Genomic DNA, 18,180 nt, shown 5'->3' with positions numbered 1-18,180 from the left:
GGCTCCGACACGGGATTTTTCTATCACGCGTGCCGGAGGGAGTTCCCACAGATGACGCCAAATGAAGCCCCCACCCTGTGCCTAACACAATATTATCCGCTTTGGTGTAAACCCGCCTCACGGTTTTGTTCTTCCTCCACTAGAGAAAAGGCCTTATGCTAGGTAGAGGAGGCAATCAACTTATAAGGTGGGAAAGCAGTCCCTCACAGACCGATGTGAGATTTTCCCGCACAAAACCAATTCACAGTTAGCATGCGGATCGATGTGAATTAGGCAATTTTAACAGATTGGACAATAATGGGGCCGAACAATTTCGAGGGTATATTATAAATTTCAAACCGCGAATCAAACCAATCCACAATTAATGTGCAAAACGGTACAAATTGAGAAATTTAAATGAATTTGACTATATTTTGCACAATTCTAACCGCACCATCTAACATTATCAACACACAAAAAAAAAAAAAATGACGAAAATGTCTAAATGTCATTGTTCCATTACATTTAACTAATAAATTATTAAAATAGATATTATTTTAAAAATTAAATATTTAAATTAAAATAATTAAAATAATTAAATATCAAACCTTAGTTTTAGTATAATTTAGTTTAGTTTTTTTTTTTTTTTTTTATGGTGTTGTTGTTGGTGGTAATTCTACTAAAAGTAACAACCAAATAAACAGAAACAGTAGACTCTGGTTGGTCCCAAAACACAAACAGAGAGACTCGAACACAGAGGCCTTTTTTCATAGCCATGGACTCCACCCCAAACCCTACCTTCATCTCCCAACCCAATCACAACCACCCCCACCACCTCTCCATTAAAGCCTCTGCTTCTAAGCTTCCCATCAAACGCAAAACCCCCGAAACCTCTTCTTCCTCTTCTAACCCTAACCCTAACCCTAACCCTAACCCTAATCTCTCCCCAATTCTACCCCCCAAACTCGAACCCGCCACCACCGATGACGGCGGCAGTGGCGGAGATGACAACGACGACGTCGGCGGCGCAGATCGGAATCCTCCGCCGTTCAAGTTCCACAGGATATGGACTGAGCCCGACGAGATTCGGTTCCTTCAAGGCCTCCTCGACTGTTCCTCTGAGAGACTATCTTTTCCGAGAGATCTCAATGTCTTCTTCGCAACTTTCTCCGATACGATGTCGCAACCCTACACCAAATCTCAGCTCTCCGAGAAGCTCCGTCGGCTGAGGAAGAAGTTCCGGGTGATCTCCTCGCGCCTCGCGCGGGGGCTCGACAAGGCCCTGCTTTCGCCGCACGATCGAGCGTTGTTTTATCTGTCGAAGCAGTTATGGCACCCGGAGTTCTCGTCTACGTCGCCATTCGGTGCCAGTAATAAGCAAAAGAAGTCGAATTTGGTTAGGGTTAAAGTTAGGTTCTCACCAACACTGCCCTCAGCTTTAATTCCCGCTTCTAATCAACCAATAACCTACGAATTGAACGATCACAGCGTCTTGAATTGTATCGGTAATGATCAAAATGACGAGGACGGTGGTGATGATCGTGTCTTCGTTGGAGGTTCTGATGTTAAATTGAGTGAGGTCAATGTTGAGTTTGATGGTGGTGTTCGAGAGCAGGAATTGCCAATGTCGAGTGGTTCTGGAGGAGGTGGCGATGGTGGTAGGTGTGATTCGGAAACTGGGTTGCGACAGGTTGTGGCGAAGACTGTGATCAATGTGTTTGATCAGTGTCTCAAAGAGGTTAAGATGGCTCTTGTTCGGCATCATGGGTCAGGAACTCAAGCTGGTTCTTCCAAGGATGACTTTGAGAAGCGGTGGAGGGAACAAAGAGTTGCGGAGTTGGATTTGTTGGCTCGCCGCTTAAGGTTGGTTCATGAGCATTCCCTGCACAGGCAATGACTAATAAATACCTACTTGTATACGGAATTGGCACAGCAAATTCTTATTTTGCTCTTTTTTTTTCTTTTTGCTTTAATAATTTGTTCAATATTATCTAGATGTCTGCTATGACACTAATGCTCTTCTTTACCTAAGTAACTTTGTACATCCATTATAGAGAATTTGCTGATTTTTTCATGGCTCCCCCTTTTTTGGTCCTCAAATAACATACAAAAGTGCATATAATTTACTTTTTTGTTAATCTTTTGAATTACAAGCATAATAATGTACTTGATGAATTGTTTCAATTGTGGTAATAAAGGGTATCCGATGAGAAAAATAATATATGGAACAGTGTCTGAACAATAGGATAATTGTATGGGAGGCTTGTGGTGTAGGGATTTGCTGTTGATTCTTGAATCTCTAACCCCTTAAAACGGAAATTTGAGCAATAGAAAAAGTAGAATTGCAATCGTGGTATTTGAAGGATTTTTTTTTTCATATTGGAATTGTGGCAGTGGCAGGATGGACAGTGCTGGGAAGGGAATGTTAGAAGTAAAAGCATGATATAGTAGTTTGGTGGTCTTAGCAATGGACGGTACTTTATCTAACTGGTTCTTCATGTCACCTAAGTAATATGGAGTCCTGTTCCACAAATAATATGATACGTGTAACGCCAAAGCCTACAGGCCCTACACTAATCTAATTTCTTCTTTCTCTACTTCATGCTTCTCTTAATGTATCACCGTGTTCTTCAAAGAAGATAGAGAGTTTGACCCAAACCCACCTTCCTTCCCTTTACCCCACGACCTTCATCCATTGCAAGGTCCAGCTGCCACTTCCACCTCTATATAACCCTAATTTTCCATTTCCTCTCAATCAACTCAACCCTAATGTTTTATCTGGAATCCCTTTTCTACTAACAGCGATACATCACATTCTTCTTCTACGAAGTTAGAGAACTCAACCCCAAACCCACTTTCTTCCTCCCTTCTACCCCATCCTCTGTCAACTGGACCGAATTGATGAGGAAAATCGAGTATGAATAATATATGTCTTCTTCCTGCAAAATGCAAAAAAAAAAAATCATTCTCTTAATGACTTTTATTAATTAATAGAGTAACACTAATAAAATGTTAAATTTGTAACAAGAATTTGATTCAGAACTATCAGATGCTTTCTACTCATTGTCGTCTTCCTTGTTCTTGTATATATGTATATAGATATATTATATGCTTGCATGTTCTGGTGTTAAAAATTAGACTCGAATACATAGATATACATGCGCATGTCTATGAGTGTAGAAATATGTGTGTTTTTCCATGGAGATTACCAGATGGGGCACTTGAGTTCTCTGTCCATTCTCTCAAGGTGAGAAAAGTTCACCATTTCTGGAGGAGCGTGTTTCTCTGCATGTCTCTGAGTTAGAGAGAGCTAGTTACACTTGTCATATTATTTGTGAAACATGACTCCAAATTACTTAGCTGACATGGAGAACCAGTTATATAAAATCCTTAGTAATAATGAATCACTAAAGTGATGTTAGGATATACTGTAGGTTTTGGCAATAGTTGCCAAAGGTTTGCCCATAATGTTGTTATGGAAGTTGGGACCATGTTGGTAAATGGCTTGCTTCTATGAAATGGGCCGTTTTATTAGCTTTATAGCATTTGTAGCTCTTGGCATAACCTGGCAAATTAATCCTGTTCCAAACTTGTATATGCTTCTCGACCTTACATTGGTATTATCTTTCTTGTCCTGGTGAGCCATCTCACTTGTCGCCTGTTGTTTCACACACTGCATTTCATGTTATGATTCTGAAAAGAACATTGCTTGGAGCTCTCTCTCTCTGTGGTTGCAGAAGCTGTCCAATTCAACTTTCCAATGCACCTTTCTTCTCCTCTGGTTTTATCACATCCAAGTGCACACGGACCTTGAACGTAGTAGGGGAAAATTGACTGGAAGTAGTACAGACTGTTTCCAAGTTCCTCATGTCCTGTAACTCTTTTCTTCTCTACTCTATCCAACCATTGTGCCATGATGGGTATACAATTTTTTTACCACTATGGAGGATTAATCAAGAGCTTTACAGGGGATTAACCCTTAGTAGACCTACTCTAATGATATCATAGATTCATAACAAATTGATTGGACTTTTCATATGAGCAATTTAGTGAGGGTCACAAAGCTCATGAAGTATTAGATTATGTAATTCAAATTTATGAGATTATCCCAAAAGTTAAGAAAAAAAAAATTTTTCTTATAAAAATATACATATATATACATATATTAAAGTTTTTGAGATTACTTAATACTAGTTATTTCAATTAACAAGTGTTTGCAATTTATCAAACTCATGAGATGGAAGTTCAAGCATTCTGCTGAGACACAAAAGCACTCAGATACGCTCTAATTGCTTGTTATCACACTCATGCTGTGATAGGTAAGTTTAATATATTGTTCCTTTGTTTCTGATATGTGCACGGCAGCATTTTCTGCTAAACTGCGCAGAGCATCCATAAATTCTTTCGGATGTCACTCATCATTACACCTCCCTCCCTGCTCCACAAAGGAAGTTGAGTTGCCTTCGGTTAGAAAAAAGTTTATACTAGGATTTTTCTGAAACTTTCAGCTAGAATTTAAGTAGGATCCGCCACAAGTCTTTTTTGATTTTTTCACACATGGTGATGCAAACGTTTCCATGTGGTGATCTAGAATATGTGGTCGGGTGTTTAAAATCATTTACGGATGAATGACAAATCAATGCCAAAGTGAGTGCCTAATGAATATGATGTTTATTTGGTGAGTTTCCTACAAGCTAGTATGTTCTCTTGTTCCACGTAGGAAAGTAATGAGAGCTTGTGTGTGCAAGTTTCAAGTTTGCATTCAAGTTTTGTAACAAGGGGAGTTTATGGACCAAAGTGGCCGCCCTGCCCCAAACCAGGCCAAATGCAGGTGTCGGTTGGGTTGATTCACATGTTTTTTGGACCGTATTTATTTGAATTTTGGTCTCAATTTTTTTGTGGAAATTTTTGAATTCGAATTTGAATTCTTTTGTGAACAGATGCGTCTTCTCTCTAGCCAGTTGAGATTTTCCAGCTATCTCTGTAATTTTCGGTGGCGTCTGTTCTGCTGCTCTCTGAACAGTCACCAACACCGCTATAACTAGGCTGTCCATTCTGGTTTGAATCATCCAATTGAGTCTAGGAAATTTCTTTCTTCGTTATTGTCCATTCGCATTTCATTTTTGCTATGAGTTCGAGTTTGTGAGTGCAAGCACAAGTCTGGTTTGCTATACTCACATATTTGCGTGGTATGTTAGAGACATGGCGTCTAGTAATTGCAAATAATAGAGGTAATGATGAATTTGTGTTGCAGACTTATTGTTCAAACACTAATCTCGACCATAATTCTTCTCTAATCTTCTGCAAAGATTTTGTAAGTTGATTCTATGTTGTGTTTTTCAGATTGTATTTTCTTATTTATTTGTTTTTACTATAAAAATAATAATAATAAATTTTCCGAGAATATTTTTTCAACACCTTTTACCTGTTGCTTTGGCAACTCATGCACGACTTTTTCATTAATCAAACTGGCATAATATCCATAGTATGCCTAATTGGTTGGCATGACTTTTTTAAAGGACTTGGATTAAAGGGACAAGTATTTATATTTTGTAATGGGTGAGGAGGCTAACTTTTATAAGTGTTAATATAATACTTAACAATTGACTTTTACCGATATATATATATATATATATATAAAACCATAGTATGCACAATTAAATTAATAATAAAAAATTAATTTCAAATTAAACAATAACATAAAATGTGTTAAAAATATAGTTGAAAAATGATTTAGAATAAAGTACATTTTAATTATTTTAAAGTGACTTATGTATTTATTTATTACGTTAGTATATTCTAAGTTCTTAATAACAAACACATGCCATAATTTTATCGTTAGGAATTAAAGAAAAAATTAGATTAATTACAAAAAATATGTTCATAATAAAATATAAATAAATTCCTTCCTATTAATTTTGTAATTTTAGGCCTCTTTTGGTATGGGACAGGCTTGTTTCTAGTCCACTTTGTAGACTAGACAGTTGTACGGGGAGCAAATATTCCGGCAAGCCCGTACTCATTTCTTCCGAGCTCCGTCGATGTCCGATCACTTGCGAGCAAGTAACGGTGAGCTACCCGGCGGTGTGTGGCCGGAAAAACCCTCCGACGATCAAGTTAGCACACACCTTAGGATGGATAGAGAGAAGGGAGAGAGTGTTTGAGTGTAAGAATTCCTTACAGAGATGTTCGTCTGTTGCGTATGGGGGGCGCAGACATGCTTATATACCTTCTGAGCCCCATATCCACTCCCAGTCATCTCCTGACACGTGGCTCTGCTATCCCATCTGTCAGCATAAACCATGCCATTCATCACCTAACCTCAACTGCCTGTCATCACAGCTGGAGCTCGGCAGCCGAGCTGCCCTATCCGTTGTTGTGCCATGCCGTGCTCCATACCCTAGCACTTCACTGGCCAAGACTGAGGAGGACCGGGCTAGGCGGCATCTCGGCAAAGCCTAGCCCGAGGTGCCTCCACTGGCCAAGACTGAGGAGGACCGGGCTAGGGGGCATCTCGGCAAAGCCTAGCCCGAGGTGCCTCCTGGGGTCGGCCTTTCTGCCGGTCAGACAACTTCCTCGGATGTCCGCGCCTTCCCGGGCGCCGGTCACTCGGCCTATTTGGCGTCGGCCATCCTCGGACCGAGCATCCTGGTCCGACCGAGCACTGCCTTGCCGAGCAGTTTCTGTCTGGTCCGGGGTGGCACACACAGCCCGAACTCTGCCCGGCCCAAGTTCTGGCAGCCCTTCTCTGGGCGAACAGTCGATCATCTCGGCCCAATGCACTGCTGGGCTTTCAACCTGCTCGGTTGATATCTCGGCCCAACTCTGTCCGGCCCAAATCTGTCCGGCACAACTCTGTCCGGCCCAACTCTGTTCGGCCCAAATCTGTCCGGCACAACTCTGTCCGGCCCAACTCTGTTCGGCCCAAATCTGTCCGGCACAACTCTGTCTGGCCCAACTCTGTCCGGCCCAAATCTGTCCGGCACAACTCTGTCCGGCCCAAATCTGTCTGGCACAAAGTCCATATCATTAATCTCCCTCTCAATTGCCCCTTAATTCCGTCCGCTGAAACGTGACTGGGATTACCTATCCTGACCGGGGTAATACTTCCTCGGTCCTCAATATGCAAGATGGTGACCGCACTAAGAAAGCGAGCAAGGTCCGCTCCACGACTTCCTTCTTGGCGAGCAACATCAGCTCGGTCAAGGAACTTCCAAGGTCGGCGAGCAAGGTCCGCTCCGTGACTTGCTTCTTGGCGAGCAACAATAGCTCGGCAAAGAACTTCCAAGGTCGGCGAGCAAGGTCCACTCCGCGACGTGCTTCTTGGCGAGCAACATCAACTCGGTCAAGGAACTTCCAAGGTCGGCGAGCAAGGTCCGCTCCGCGACTTGCTTCTTGGCGAGCAACAACAGCTCGGCAAAGAACTTCCAAGGTCGGCGAGCAAGGTCCACTCCGCGACGTGCTTCTTGGCGAGCAACAACAGCTCGGCAAAGAACTTCCAAGGTCGGCGAGCAAGGTCCACTCCGCGACGTGCTTCTTGGCGGACAAGATCAGCTCGGCCAAGGAACTCCAAAGAAGGGGAGCTAGGTCCGCTCCGCGACTTCCTTCTTGGCGGACAAGATCAGCTCGGCCAAGGAACTCCAAAGAAGGCGAGCTAGGTCCGCTCCGCGACTTCCTTCTTGGCGGACAAGATCAGCTCGGCCAAGGAACTCCAAAGAAGGGGAGCTAGGTCCGCTCCGCGACTTCCTTCTTGGCGGACAAGATCAGCTCGGCCAAGGAACTCCAAAGAAAGGGAGCAAGGTCCGCTCCGCGACTTCCTTCTTGGCGGACAAGATCAGCTCGGCCAAGGAACTCCAAAGAAAGGGAGCTAGGTCCGCTCCGCGACTTCCTTCTTGGCGGACAAGATCAGCTCGGCCAAGGAACTCCAAAGAAGGGGAGCTAGGTCTGCTCCGCGACTTCCTTCTTGGCGGACAAGATCAGCTCGGCCAAGGAACTCCAAAGAAGGGGAGCTAGGTCCGCTCCGCGACTTCCTTCTTGGCGGACAAGATCAGCTCGGCCAAGGAACTCCAAAGAAGGGGAGCTAGGTCCGCTCCGCGACTTCCTTCTTGGCGGACAAGATCAGCTCGGCCAAGGAACTCCAAAGAAGGGGAGCAAGGTCCGCTCCGCGACTTCCTTCTTGGCGGACAAGATCAGCTCGGCCAAGGAACTCCAAAGAAGGGGAGCTAGGTCCGCTCCGCGACTTCCTTCTTGGCGGACAAGATCAGCTCGCCCAAGGAACTCCAAAGAAGGCGAGCTAGGTCCGCTCCGCGACTTCCTTCTTGGCGGACAAGATCAGCTCGGCCAAGGAACTCCAAAGAAGGGGAGCTAGGTCCGCTCCGCGACTTCCTTCTTGGCGGACAAGATCAGCTCGGCCAAGGAACTCCAAAGAAGGGGAGCAAGGTCCGCTCCGCGACTTCCTTCTTGGCGGACAAGATCAGCTCGGCCAAGGAACTCCAAAGAAGGGGAGCTAGGTCCGCTCCGCTACTTCCTTCTTGGCGGACAAGATCAGCTCGGCCAAGGAACTCCAAAGAAGGCGAGCTAGGTCCGCTCCGCGACTTCCTTCTTGGCGGACAAGATCAGCTCGGCCAAGGAACTCCAAAGAAGGGGAGCTAGGTCCGCTCCGCGACTTCCTTCTTGGCGGACAAGATCAGCTCGGCCAAGGAACTCCAAAGAAGGGGAGCAAGGTCCGCTCCGCGACTTCCTTCTTGGCGGACAAGATCAGCTCGGCCAAGGAACTCCAAAGAAGGGGAGCTAGGTCCGCTCCGCGACTTCCTTCTTGGCGGACAAGATCAGCTCGGCCAAGGAACTCCAAAGAAGGGGAGCTAGGTCCGCTCCGCGACTTCCTTCTTGGCGGACAAGATCAGCTCGCCCAAGGAACTCCAAAGAAGGCGAGCTAGGTCCGCTCCGCGACTTCCTTCTTGGCGGACAAGATCAGCTCGGCCAAGGAACTCCAAAGAAGGGGAGCTAGGTCCGCTCCGCGACTTCCTTCTTGGCGGACAAGATCAGCTCGGCCAAGGAACTCCAAAGAAGGGGAGCTAGGTCCGCTCCGCGACTTCCTTCTTGGCGGACAAGATCAGCTCGGCCAAGGAACTCCAAAGAAGGGGAGCAAGGTCCGCTCCGCGACTTCCTTCTTGGCGGACAAGATCAGCTCGGCCAAGGAACTCCAAAGAAGGGGAGCTAGGTCTGCTCCGCGACTTCCTTCTTGGCGGACAAGATCAGCTCGGCCAAGGAACTCCAAAGAAGGGGAGCTAGGTCCGCTCCGCGACTTCCTTCTTGGCGGACAAGATCAGCTCGGCCAAGGAACTCCAAAGAAGGGGAGCTAGGTCCGCTCCGCGACTTCCTTCTTGGCGGACAAGATCAGCTCGGCCAAGGAACTCCAAAGAAGGGGAGCTAGGTCCGCTCCGCGACTTCCTTCTTGGCGGACAAGATCAGCTCGGCCAAGGAACTCTAAAGAAGGGGAGCTAGGTCCGCTCCACGACTTCCTTCTTGGCGGACAACATTAGCTCGACTGAAACTTCGGAGTTGAACAAATCATTAACCCGTCAGCCGGAGCAAATCATCTCGGCTGGAACCTCGGAGTTGAACAAATCATCAACTCGCCAGCCGGAGTAAAACATCTCGGCTGGAACCTCGCAGTCGAGCAAGTCATCAACTCTTCAGCCGGAGTAAATCATCTCGGCTGGAACCTCGGAGTTGAACAAATCATCAACCCGTCAGCCGGAGCAAATCATCTCGGCTGGAACCTCGGAGTTGAACAAATCATCGACTCGCCAGCCGGAATAAAACATCTCGGCTGGAACCTCGGAGTTGAACAAATCATCAACCCGTCAGCCGGAGCAAATCATCTCGGCTGGAACCTCGGAGTTGAACAAATCATCAACTCGCCAGCCGGAGTAAAACATCTCGGCTGGAACCTCGTAGTTGAGCAAATCATCAACTCTTCAGCCGGAGTAAAACATCTCGGCTGGAACCTCGTAGTTGAGCAAATCATCAACTCTTCCAACTGGGATAAACCATCTCGGTTAGGAATCCTAAGTTGGACAAAACGCCAACTCTTCCAACCGGAGTAAACCATCTCGGTTGGGAATCCGAAGTTGGACAAAACACCAACTCTTCCAACCGGAGTAAAGCATCTCGGTTGGGAATCCGAAGTTGGACAAAACACCAACTCTTCCAACCGGAGTAAACCATCTCGGTTGGGAATCCGAAGTTGGACAAAACGCCAACTCTTCCAACCGGAGTAAACCATCTCGGTTGGGAATCCGAAGTTGGACAAAACGCCAACTCTTCCAACCGGAGTAAACCATCTCGGTTGGGAATCCGAAGTTGGACAAAACGCCAACACTTCCAACCGGAGTAAATCATCTCGGCTGGAACAGAAGAGTAGGCCCCTCATCCACTATTATTTCGGACACAACAAAGCTCTTCAGCAAAAGTAATTCACTTCTATTATATTGACAAAAAGAGTATTTGCATTCAGAAGTGTAGGGAAAACAAGTCCCTCAAAAAATTACATAAGGCCGCATTCCATGGCCGGGGTACACCTTTGCCATCCAAATCCTCTTAGTGGTATGCCCCCTTGCCCGGTTATCTTGTAAGGCTCTTCCTAGTTTGCCCCTAGCTTGCCTTCACCCGGCACTAGTGCGTTGCCCATGACCTTCCTTAAAACCCAGTCGCCCACTTGCCCGTTGCCATCGAGGTTGTCTCCGCGGTGGACGTCGTTGCATCATCCTCTACTCGGATGTGCTCATTGATGCGCTGCATTAGGTGCCACATGGATGTCTGCTGGTTCATTGTAAGCGAATCCCTCAGCCTATGTCCGAGCGGGAGACCGCGCTTATATTGCGTGATTGCAAGGTTGACCGGGCAATCCAAGATCTCATTGAAGGTTTCCCAATACCTCAAGTTGTATGCCTTCAGTGTGTCGCTCGGTTCCATCTTGACACTAAGTAAATGATCGACTTCCTTTGGTGTTTTTGTGTTGGTTTTGAAGCGCGTCACAAAGGCTTCGGCCAACTGATGCCACCGTTGTATGCTCCCTTCTGGCAACCTCTCGAACCACTTCAAGCCCAGCTCGCCTAAACTTGACGGGAAGATCAGGCACATAAGTCCGTAATTTCGCCTATGTCCGGCCATAACCTGTCGGAAGTGGCTCACATGCATGTAAGGATCGGTTTTCCCATCGTAAAGCGCGAACTTTGGCTGGTGGAAGCCTGCCGGAAGCGGTGTAGTTTCTATTTCCAGGGAGAAAAGGGTGGCACTCAACCTGGCCAAATCTGAATCCACTAGGAGTGGCGCTGCTTGGCGGGGTGGAGGCATTCCGACCTCCTCGCTGGTGTGAACCCCGTAGGATAGCCGCTGGAACGCCGGTATCCTCTGAGCTTCGCACCGACGAGCCCGCTCCTTTAAGACCGCCTGTAAATCCTCTGAATGAGCGGAGTAAGAGTACCTCGACGTCGTCACCGGACGTGAGGGCCGGTAGGTGCTGTCTTGCGCGCTAGACTTCTCTGCATGCACGTCGGAATCACCAACCTGGTAACTTCTGGTAATAGAAATGGATGGAGTACGTCGCTGACTCTGACCGCCTGAACGGCGGGATGGGGTGCGCTCACTGTGGTCACCCACTCCCGCTACACCCTTCCCTTTGACATGCCGCTTGAGCTCCTCCATCTCTGCCGCCATTCGCCGGATGACAGCGTCTTGGTCCCTCAACTTACTTTCCAGTCGCCTGGCGTGTGAATCTCTCCTCCGCCGGTGACTATCTGGACTCCGTGAATGACCATGACTTCTTCCGCGCTTATCCCGCGCGTCTACTGACTGTCCACCAGTGGGCGTCCCCAAGTCAGCCATTGGATGGACAGCAAGAGGTCCCTCTCTCCTTCGGGTATACTCCGGGGTGGCTCCGTCGATGGCGGACAACGGAAACTCGTCGTTGTTCGCCATGGACGGCGATCAGATGAACTTGGAAGACAAGGTTTTGTCTGTCAAGCTTCCCACAGACGGCGCCAATTGTACGGGGAGCAAATATTCCGGCAAGCCCGTACTCCTTTCTTCCGAGCTCCGTCGATGTCCGATCACCTGCGAGCAAGTAACGGTGAGCTACCCGGCGGTGTGTGGCCGAAAAAACCCTCCGACGATCAAGTTAGCACACACCTTAGGATGGATAGAGAGAAGGGAGAGAGTGTTTGAGTGTAAGAATTCCTTACAGAGATGTTCGTCTGTTGCGTATGGGGGGCGCAGACATGCTTATATACCTTCTGAGCCCCATATCCACTCCCAGTCATCTCCTGACACGTGGCTCTGCTATCCCATCTGTCAGCATAAACCATGCCATTCATCACCTAACCTCAACTGCCTGTCATCACAGCTGGAGCTCGGCAGCCGAGCTCCCCTATCCGTTGTTGTGCCATGCCGTGCTCCATACCCTAGCACTTCACTGGCCAAGACTGAGGAGGACCGGGCTAGGCGGCATCTCGGCAAAGCCTAGCCCGAGGTGCCTCCACTGGCCAAGACTGAGGAGGACCGGGCTAGGGGGCATCTCGGCAAAGCCTAGCCCGAGGTGCCTCCTGGGGTCGGCCTTTCTGCCGGTCAGACAACTTCCTCGGATGTCCGCGCCTTCCCGGGCACCGGTCACTCGGCCTATCTGGCGTCGGCCATCCTCGGACCGAGCATCCTGGTCCGACCGAGCACTGCCTTGCCGAGCAGTTTCTGTCTGGTCCGGGGTGGCACACACAGCCCGAACTCTGCCCGGCCCAAGTTCTGGCAGCCCTTCTCTGGGCGAACAGTCGATCATCTCGGCCCAATGCACTGCTGGGCTTTCAACCTGCTCGGTTGATATCTCGGCCCAACTCTGTCCGGCCCAAATCTGTCCGGCACAACTCTGTCCGGCCCAACTCTGTTCGGCCCAAATCTGTCCGGCACAACTCTGTCCGGCCCAACTCTGTTCGGCCCAAATCTGTCCGGCACAACTCTGTCTGGCCCAACTCTGTCCGGCCCAAATCTGTCCGGCACAACTCTGTCCGGCCCAAATCTGTCTGGCACAAAGTCCATATCATTAATCTCCCTCTCAACAGTGTTGTTAGGCTTGTGAGGTCCACCACAAATTTTGTTTTGATAATTTAAATGGTTCAATGTGTAGACCTCGTTGAATATTTTATTCATATTAAAAATCACATTGATTGGATATCGATACCTACTTGATCGAATCAGATTTTTGTCAACAATTTATTTTGAAAATTATATTTATCGTTGACAGAAATTTGATTCGATCAAGTAGTTATCGATATCCAATCAACATGATTTTTTTACAGTGATAAAAATGCTCGACGAGCTCTACACATTGAACAATTTAGATTATCGAAATAGGACCTGTGGTGGACCCCCACGGGCCCAACAACACGTTTCAGTCCGATCTCGGACTAGAGAAAAGCTTGGCCCTTTTGGTATGTAGGTTAAAAGTCGACTTTTAACTTTTTTGAATCATATCATATCGTTACTTTTTGTACATTTTTTCAAAAAATAAAAAATAAAAAAACTAACTTTTAACCTACTTCTTAAAATAGGTCTCGATCGGTCATATATTAGGATTTATCTAATGAATAAATCACAATTGTCAATTTAATCTAATCACCTTTTTCATTATGTTAAATCAAATCAATCAATATTAGTTTAAATAAAGAGTGTTGTTATTAGCAATTTTATCAATTATTTTAGATTTTTCATTTCTTTGGACTTCCACTTATAAATTCTAAAACCTTTAAAAAAAAATTTCTTTCTCCAAATAATACCAAAATTATCCTTATAAAAACATTTTACACATTCAAATGCATACCTGCACACCGTAAAAAGGCTCTCTCCTAAAACTCTAACAAAACCCACGATAGTGGAACCTTCCAAAATTAGTGGAAAAAATTTGTGACGAGTAAGAAATTTTCTCTCTGCTTCAGTACGAGGTTTGTCAATTTGTTTGATTTTTTTTTTCTATTACCTATTTTCACACACACAACACAATCCACTTCTACGCTTCTCTGGTTGGTTTTCTGTGATTCATCCATGACCTTACTGTATTTATATGCTCTTTGTGTAAGCAAAACTAGGCAGGATATCACCCCTAGTCAACTGGTCGATCGACAACCCAAGGGTGGTCCGACCTCTTTTGTTTGCTTGTTTCTATTTCTGTTTTGGTTATTTGTTCCAAAACAAATAAGAAATGTTCGGTTACCTGTTCCTAAACAAACAAACAAACAATGTTCGAACATGTGTTCTTGAATTTTGGTCATATCTTTGGGAGTTTAATCTAAAAAAAATGACGAACAATTTTTTTTATTATTATTATTTTTTTTCAAGAAACTTACCCTTGCAAGACCAATCTCATTTGAACTAAGAATACCATAAAAGTTATGAATAGTTTTTGAGCTTTTATTGTTGTATTCCTTTTGTCTCACGGAGTTGTGGTTGCTGGAAAAACTTACTCAATGCCATTGTCGAAGAAGTATATATAATTAAATGGTTGTTACTATTGTCACCAAAGCAGTTTTCAAGGTTTTGAAGGTGAGTAGGTTTTGAAGGTGAGATTTGAAAAAAATGAGATAGGTGGTGATGGAGATGAGTGATCTTATAAACCCTAACTCATGATGTAGTGGGTGTGTGGACTTAATTGTGAGATGAGGTGTCTCAAAATTTTTAATATCTTTTTTAATAATTTTATTTAAGGTTATTATTGTAATAAAAAAAGAGTTAAAAAATAAAAGATTCAAAATAATTGATAAGGTGTTAATAGCAGTCTTCTAAATAAAAAATCAAATTAGAGAATGAAATGGAGAAGGAAAAAAAAAGGAAGTACTTTTTATGTATAATTTTTAGGGAATATGAATTATCATAAGCGTACTTTTTATATTATTAATAAATTTAAAAGAAAGACAAAATAAAAAATTTATATTATTTGTCTTTAATTTTTTTAAAAAATTAATTGTTTGAGATAATAAAAATAAAATAAGAAATTAACATTTCGAAACGAAAAGTGTATTAATAATGAGAAAATATTTGGGACATTTTTTGGAGATGATCTTTACAGTTTTAAAGTAATCCTGACCCTCTATATATGTGTGAGACAGACTCATATATACACGAGGTCTATATTATGAATGTTTTAAATTTACAAAGGGTTGGTTTGGGAAGTGGGTTGGCTTTTTGACCTTTTTAGCTATTTTAGCCTGGGCTAAAAAGCTTGGTTTGGAAAATTTTTTTTGACTTTTTGACTTTTTTGATTTTTTTGTGAGAGAAGAGTGTAATGATTATAGATTAAATTTGATATTTTATTTGTTGTGATTAAAATAACTTATTTTATCTTTTGTAACTAAAATAATAAAAAAAAAAAATTCACAAAAACTCTTCCCAAACGGTGCCAAAATTTTTGTGAAAATCTTGTGAGGTGAATGTTTCGATCATTGCTCTTAATAATGCGCCACAATGACGGAAGTAACACGCTACTCCTGAAGTGGAGTGCGCCATTCTTGAAGTGGCGCCATCAGTGGATGTGGCAACGAACGTAGGAAAGTGGCGTACACCTTGTGTGTAGCGCGTCAAGCCATGTCCATACCTGCTATTTTTTCATGTCCACCTAAAAGCAGTGTAGATTATTATAATTTATTTTGAAAAATAAGTTAAAAGATATTTTTTTGATTTTTTTTAAAGAAATATATATTAAAAAATAAAAAAAATAATGTAATTTAAAAAGGATAAATTACAAATATATTTTTTGAAATTTGTTTAAAGGACATATTACTCTTTGTAGTTTAAAAAATTACAAATATAGATACTTCATTGTTAAAATTTTTTATTTAATAGAATTAATTAAAAAAAATTCATAATTATTCTCTTATACAATAATAAAACTATTTAAATTATTAATTGAAGCATATTTATAATATCATTAAAAACTGTTAATTGACGTGATAATTTATTAATAAAAAAATAATTTGTTATGAAATAAAAAATCTTAAAGGATGGAATGTAATTTACAAAATCACAAACAACAATTTGTATTTTAATTAAATATCAAGAAATAAATTTATAATTTATCGTTTAAAAAAAATTAAAAAATTAACTTTTAATTCAATTATCACCTATATATATTTTGTCACTCTAAAAACTCCCATGCCACACTTTCACGACCATCCATTTGAAAAACTCTTTCCTGCCACTTATAAATCTTGTTATTGCTGTCAAAGCAACTATATATCTATTTTATCACTATTTCATTTTCCCCTCAATCTCTAGTGTCTCTATTTCGCTTTACTATTTTATATTTTATTGAAAATACTTAATACTGAATATTTCAGAGTAAGTATGAAAGGGAAAACGAAAATAGAAATAAAGGGAACTCATGTGATTTTGGCTTTACAAATTAAGGTTTTGTTTGAAAAGTGGGTTTATCTTTTGATATTTTAGTCTGCGGCTAAAAAAAATTTTGGGTTGATTTTTTTGATTTTTTTAACTTTTATGAGAGAAAAAATAAAATGATTATGATTTACATGTGATATCTTGTCTTATTAACTTTTTACCCTATTTTGTTTTTTGGTTAATTGTTAAAAAGTCCAATCTAAGGAAGTTTAAGGCATTAGGTCTAGTAAATATTTTTTTGTTGGTAAGAGATCATCATTTGTGAAATAATTTGGTAAAGATCCTTTTGTTTGTTTGAAATGACATTTTATTTTTAATTTTACCTCTTAATTTATTTGTTGACTTTTTTTTATTATATGTTCAAATTAATTTCTATTTGTTGAAATTATTTTCTATCTCTTCAAATTTTTCTTCTATCTACTCAAATTTTTAACGTTCTATTCAAATATTTTAATTATTTATTGAATTTTTTTGACTATCTATTCCAAATTTTTCCCTTATCTGTCTAAATTTTATTATGTATTCAATTTTTTTTTATCTAAATTCTATCTATTCACTTTTTATTTTTCTATCTGTTGAAATATGAAGCTAAACAAAATCCTATCTATTGAGCCGAACCAATCTATCTACTGCAATACCAAGCCCCAAACCTAACCAAACCAAACCTATCTATTTATTTTTTTTCTTTTTATATATGTTCAAATTTCTCTTCTCTCTTCCTATCTGTTGCAATCTTCATCTTCATCTCCATCTCCATCTTCTTCTTCTTCTTCTTCATTATCATTATCTTCATCATCATCATCATCATAGCAACAACAACAACAAATAATAATTTAAAAAAATTAAACATATTTTCAAATAAATCTTCTCTCTCTCTCTATATATATATATATATCAATTGCAATCTTCTTCTTCTCTATCATTATCATCATCAACAAAAACAACAACAACAACAACAAAAAATAAAAATAGAATAAAATCAAAATTGAAATATTCTTACAATCTGGTATTTTTAGCTCCCAAGTAGGGTTTGGATTGTAATGAAGAACAAGAAGAAGAGTGAGTAGAAGAGGGAATTAAGGCCATAAGAGTGGGTTAGGTTAGGGTTTCGTAGCCAAGCACCTCATCTCCATCACCAAATCGAGGTTAGGGTTAGGGTTTTCAACAGATCTGAGAGCATGATGTTCTTGAGCGAGATTTGTAGCATGATGTTCGCAGTCACTGATGATAAAACCCTGGGGCAGATCGAGTTTGAACTCTAGGATCTCTGATCGTCTTTCTTTACTCTCATCGAAGATGAACAAGTCGGACCCCTGTGACCTCGATCTCGCCGTAGATTCGTACCCTCAACAATGTCGGATGCGAAATCAGCATGGTGGCGCCACCTCTGATGGAAGAAAACAAACAGTGAGGGAGAAAGAGAGTGAGAGAGAGTTGTTGGAAGAGAGAGAGATGGCTAAGATTAGAAGAGAAAGATGCGAAACCACCGGCAGTGGCACTGATCGGCGGCGACGAACAGTGGAGTGTGATGAAAATGGAGATGCTGACAGCGTCTGTAGATCGCCCCGAACTCCACTCCGCGCGCGAGGGGGCGAATCATAGTTCATAGCTACTACAGTTCGGACTCCTGTCATGGTTCTGAATCTAATCTCACAAAGTGCAATATAAAATTGATAAATCACCAAAGAGTCCAAATTCGGCAAATTGTTTTAGAAAATCGATTTTAATCAAAAAGCGCCAAACATGAACTGCTTTGCCAGA

At 42.7% G+C, this 18,180-nt stretch overlaps 1 protein-coding gene and 1 long non-coding RNA gene across 2 annotated transcripts; both read left to right on the top strand.

Annotated features, from left to right (window-relative positions):
- The first annotated feature begins 1,156 nt into the window (after positions 1-1,156).
- On the top strand, positions 1,157-2,422 carry LOC114274501 (uncharacterized). The gene is made up of 2 exons (XM_028216446.2): positions 1,157-1,842; positions 2,374-2,422. Exons 1-2 carry the CDS (start codon positions 1,157-1,159, stop codon positions 2,420-2,422), a joined length of 735 nt encoding a protein of 244 aa, XP_028072247.2.
- Positions 2,423-5,970: 3,548 nt separating this feature from the next.
- On the top strand, positions 5,971-7,025 carry LOC145790151 (uncharacterized). Its single transcript, XR_014328799.1, has 2 exons — positions 5,971-6,447; positions 6,514-7,025. It is a non-coding gene; the product is annotated as an uncharacterized LOC145790151 (long non-coding RNA).
- The last annotated feature ends 11,155 nt before the right edge of the window (positions 7,026-18,180 follow it).

Source organism: Camellia sinensis, chromosome 1, assembly GCF_055761805.1.
Source record: "Camellia sinensis isolate YWXY chromosome 1, ASM5576180v1, whole genome shotgun sequence".
NCBI lineage: Eukaryota > Viridiplantae > Streptophyta > Magnoliopsida > Ericales > Theaceae > Camellia > Camellia sinensis.
This window is presented reverse-complemented; position numbering and strand designations above follow the sequence as displayed.

Excerpts from the sequence above, each read along its gene's own strand:
- LOC114274501 (XM_028216446.2), top strand. The coding sequence starts at position 1,157 with ATGTCGCAACCCTACACCAAATCTCAGCTCTCCGAGAAGCTCCGTCGG. Across the intron at positions 1,843-2,373 it reads TTGTTGGCTCGCCGCTTAAG|TGGCAGGATGGACAGTGCTG; the intron begins GTTGGTTCATGA and ends GAATTGTGGCAG.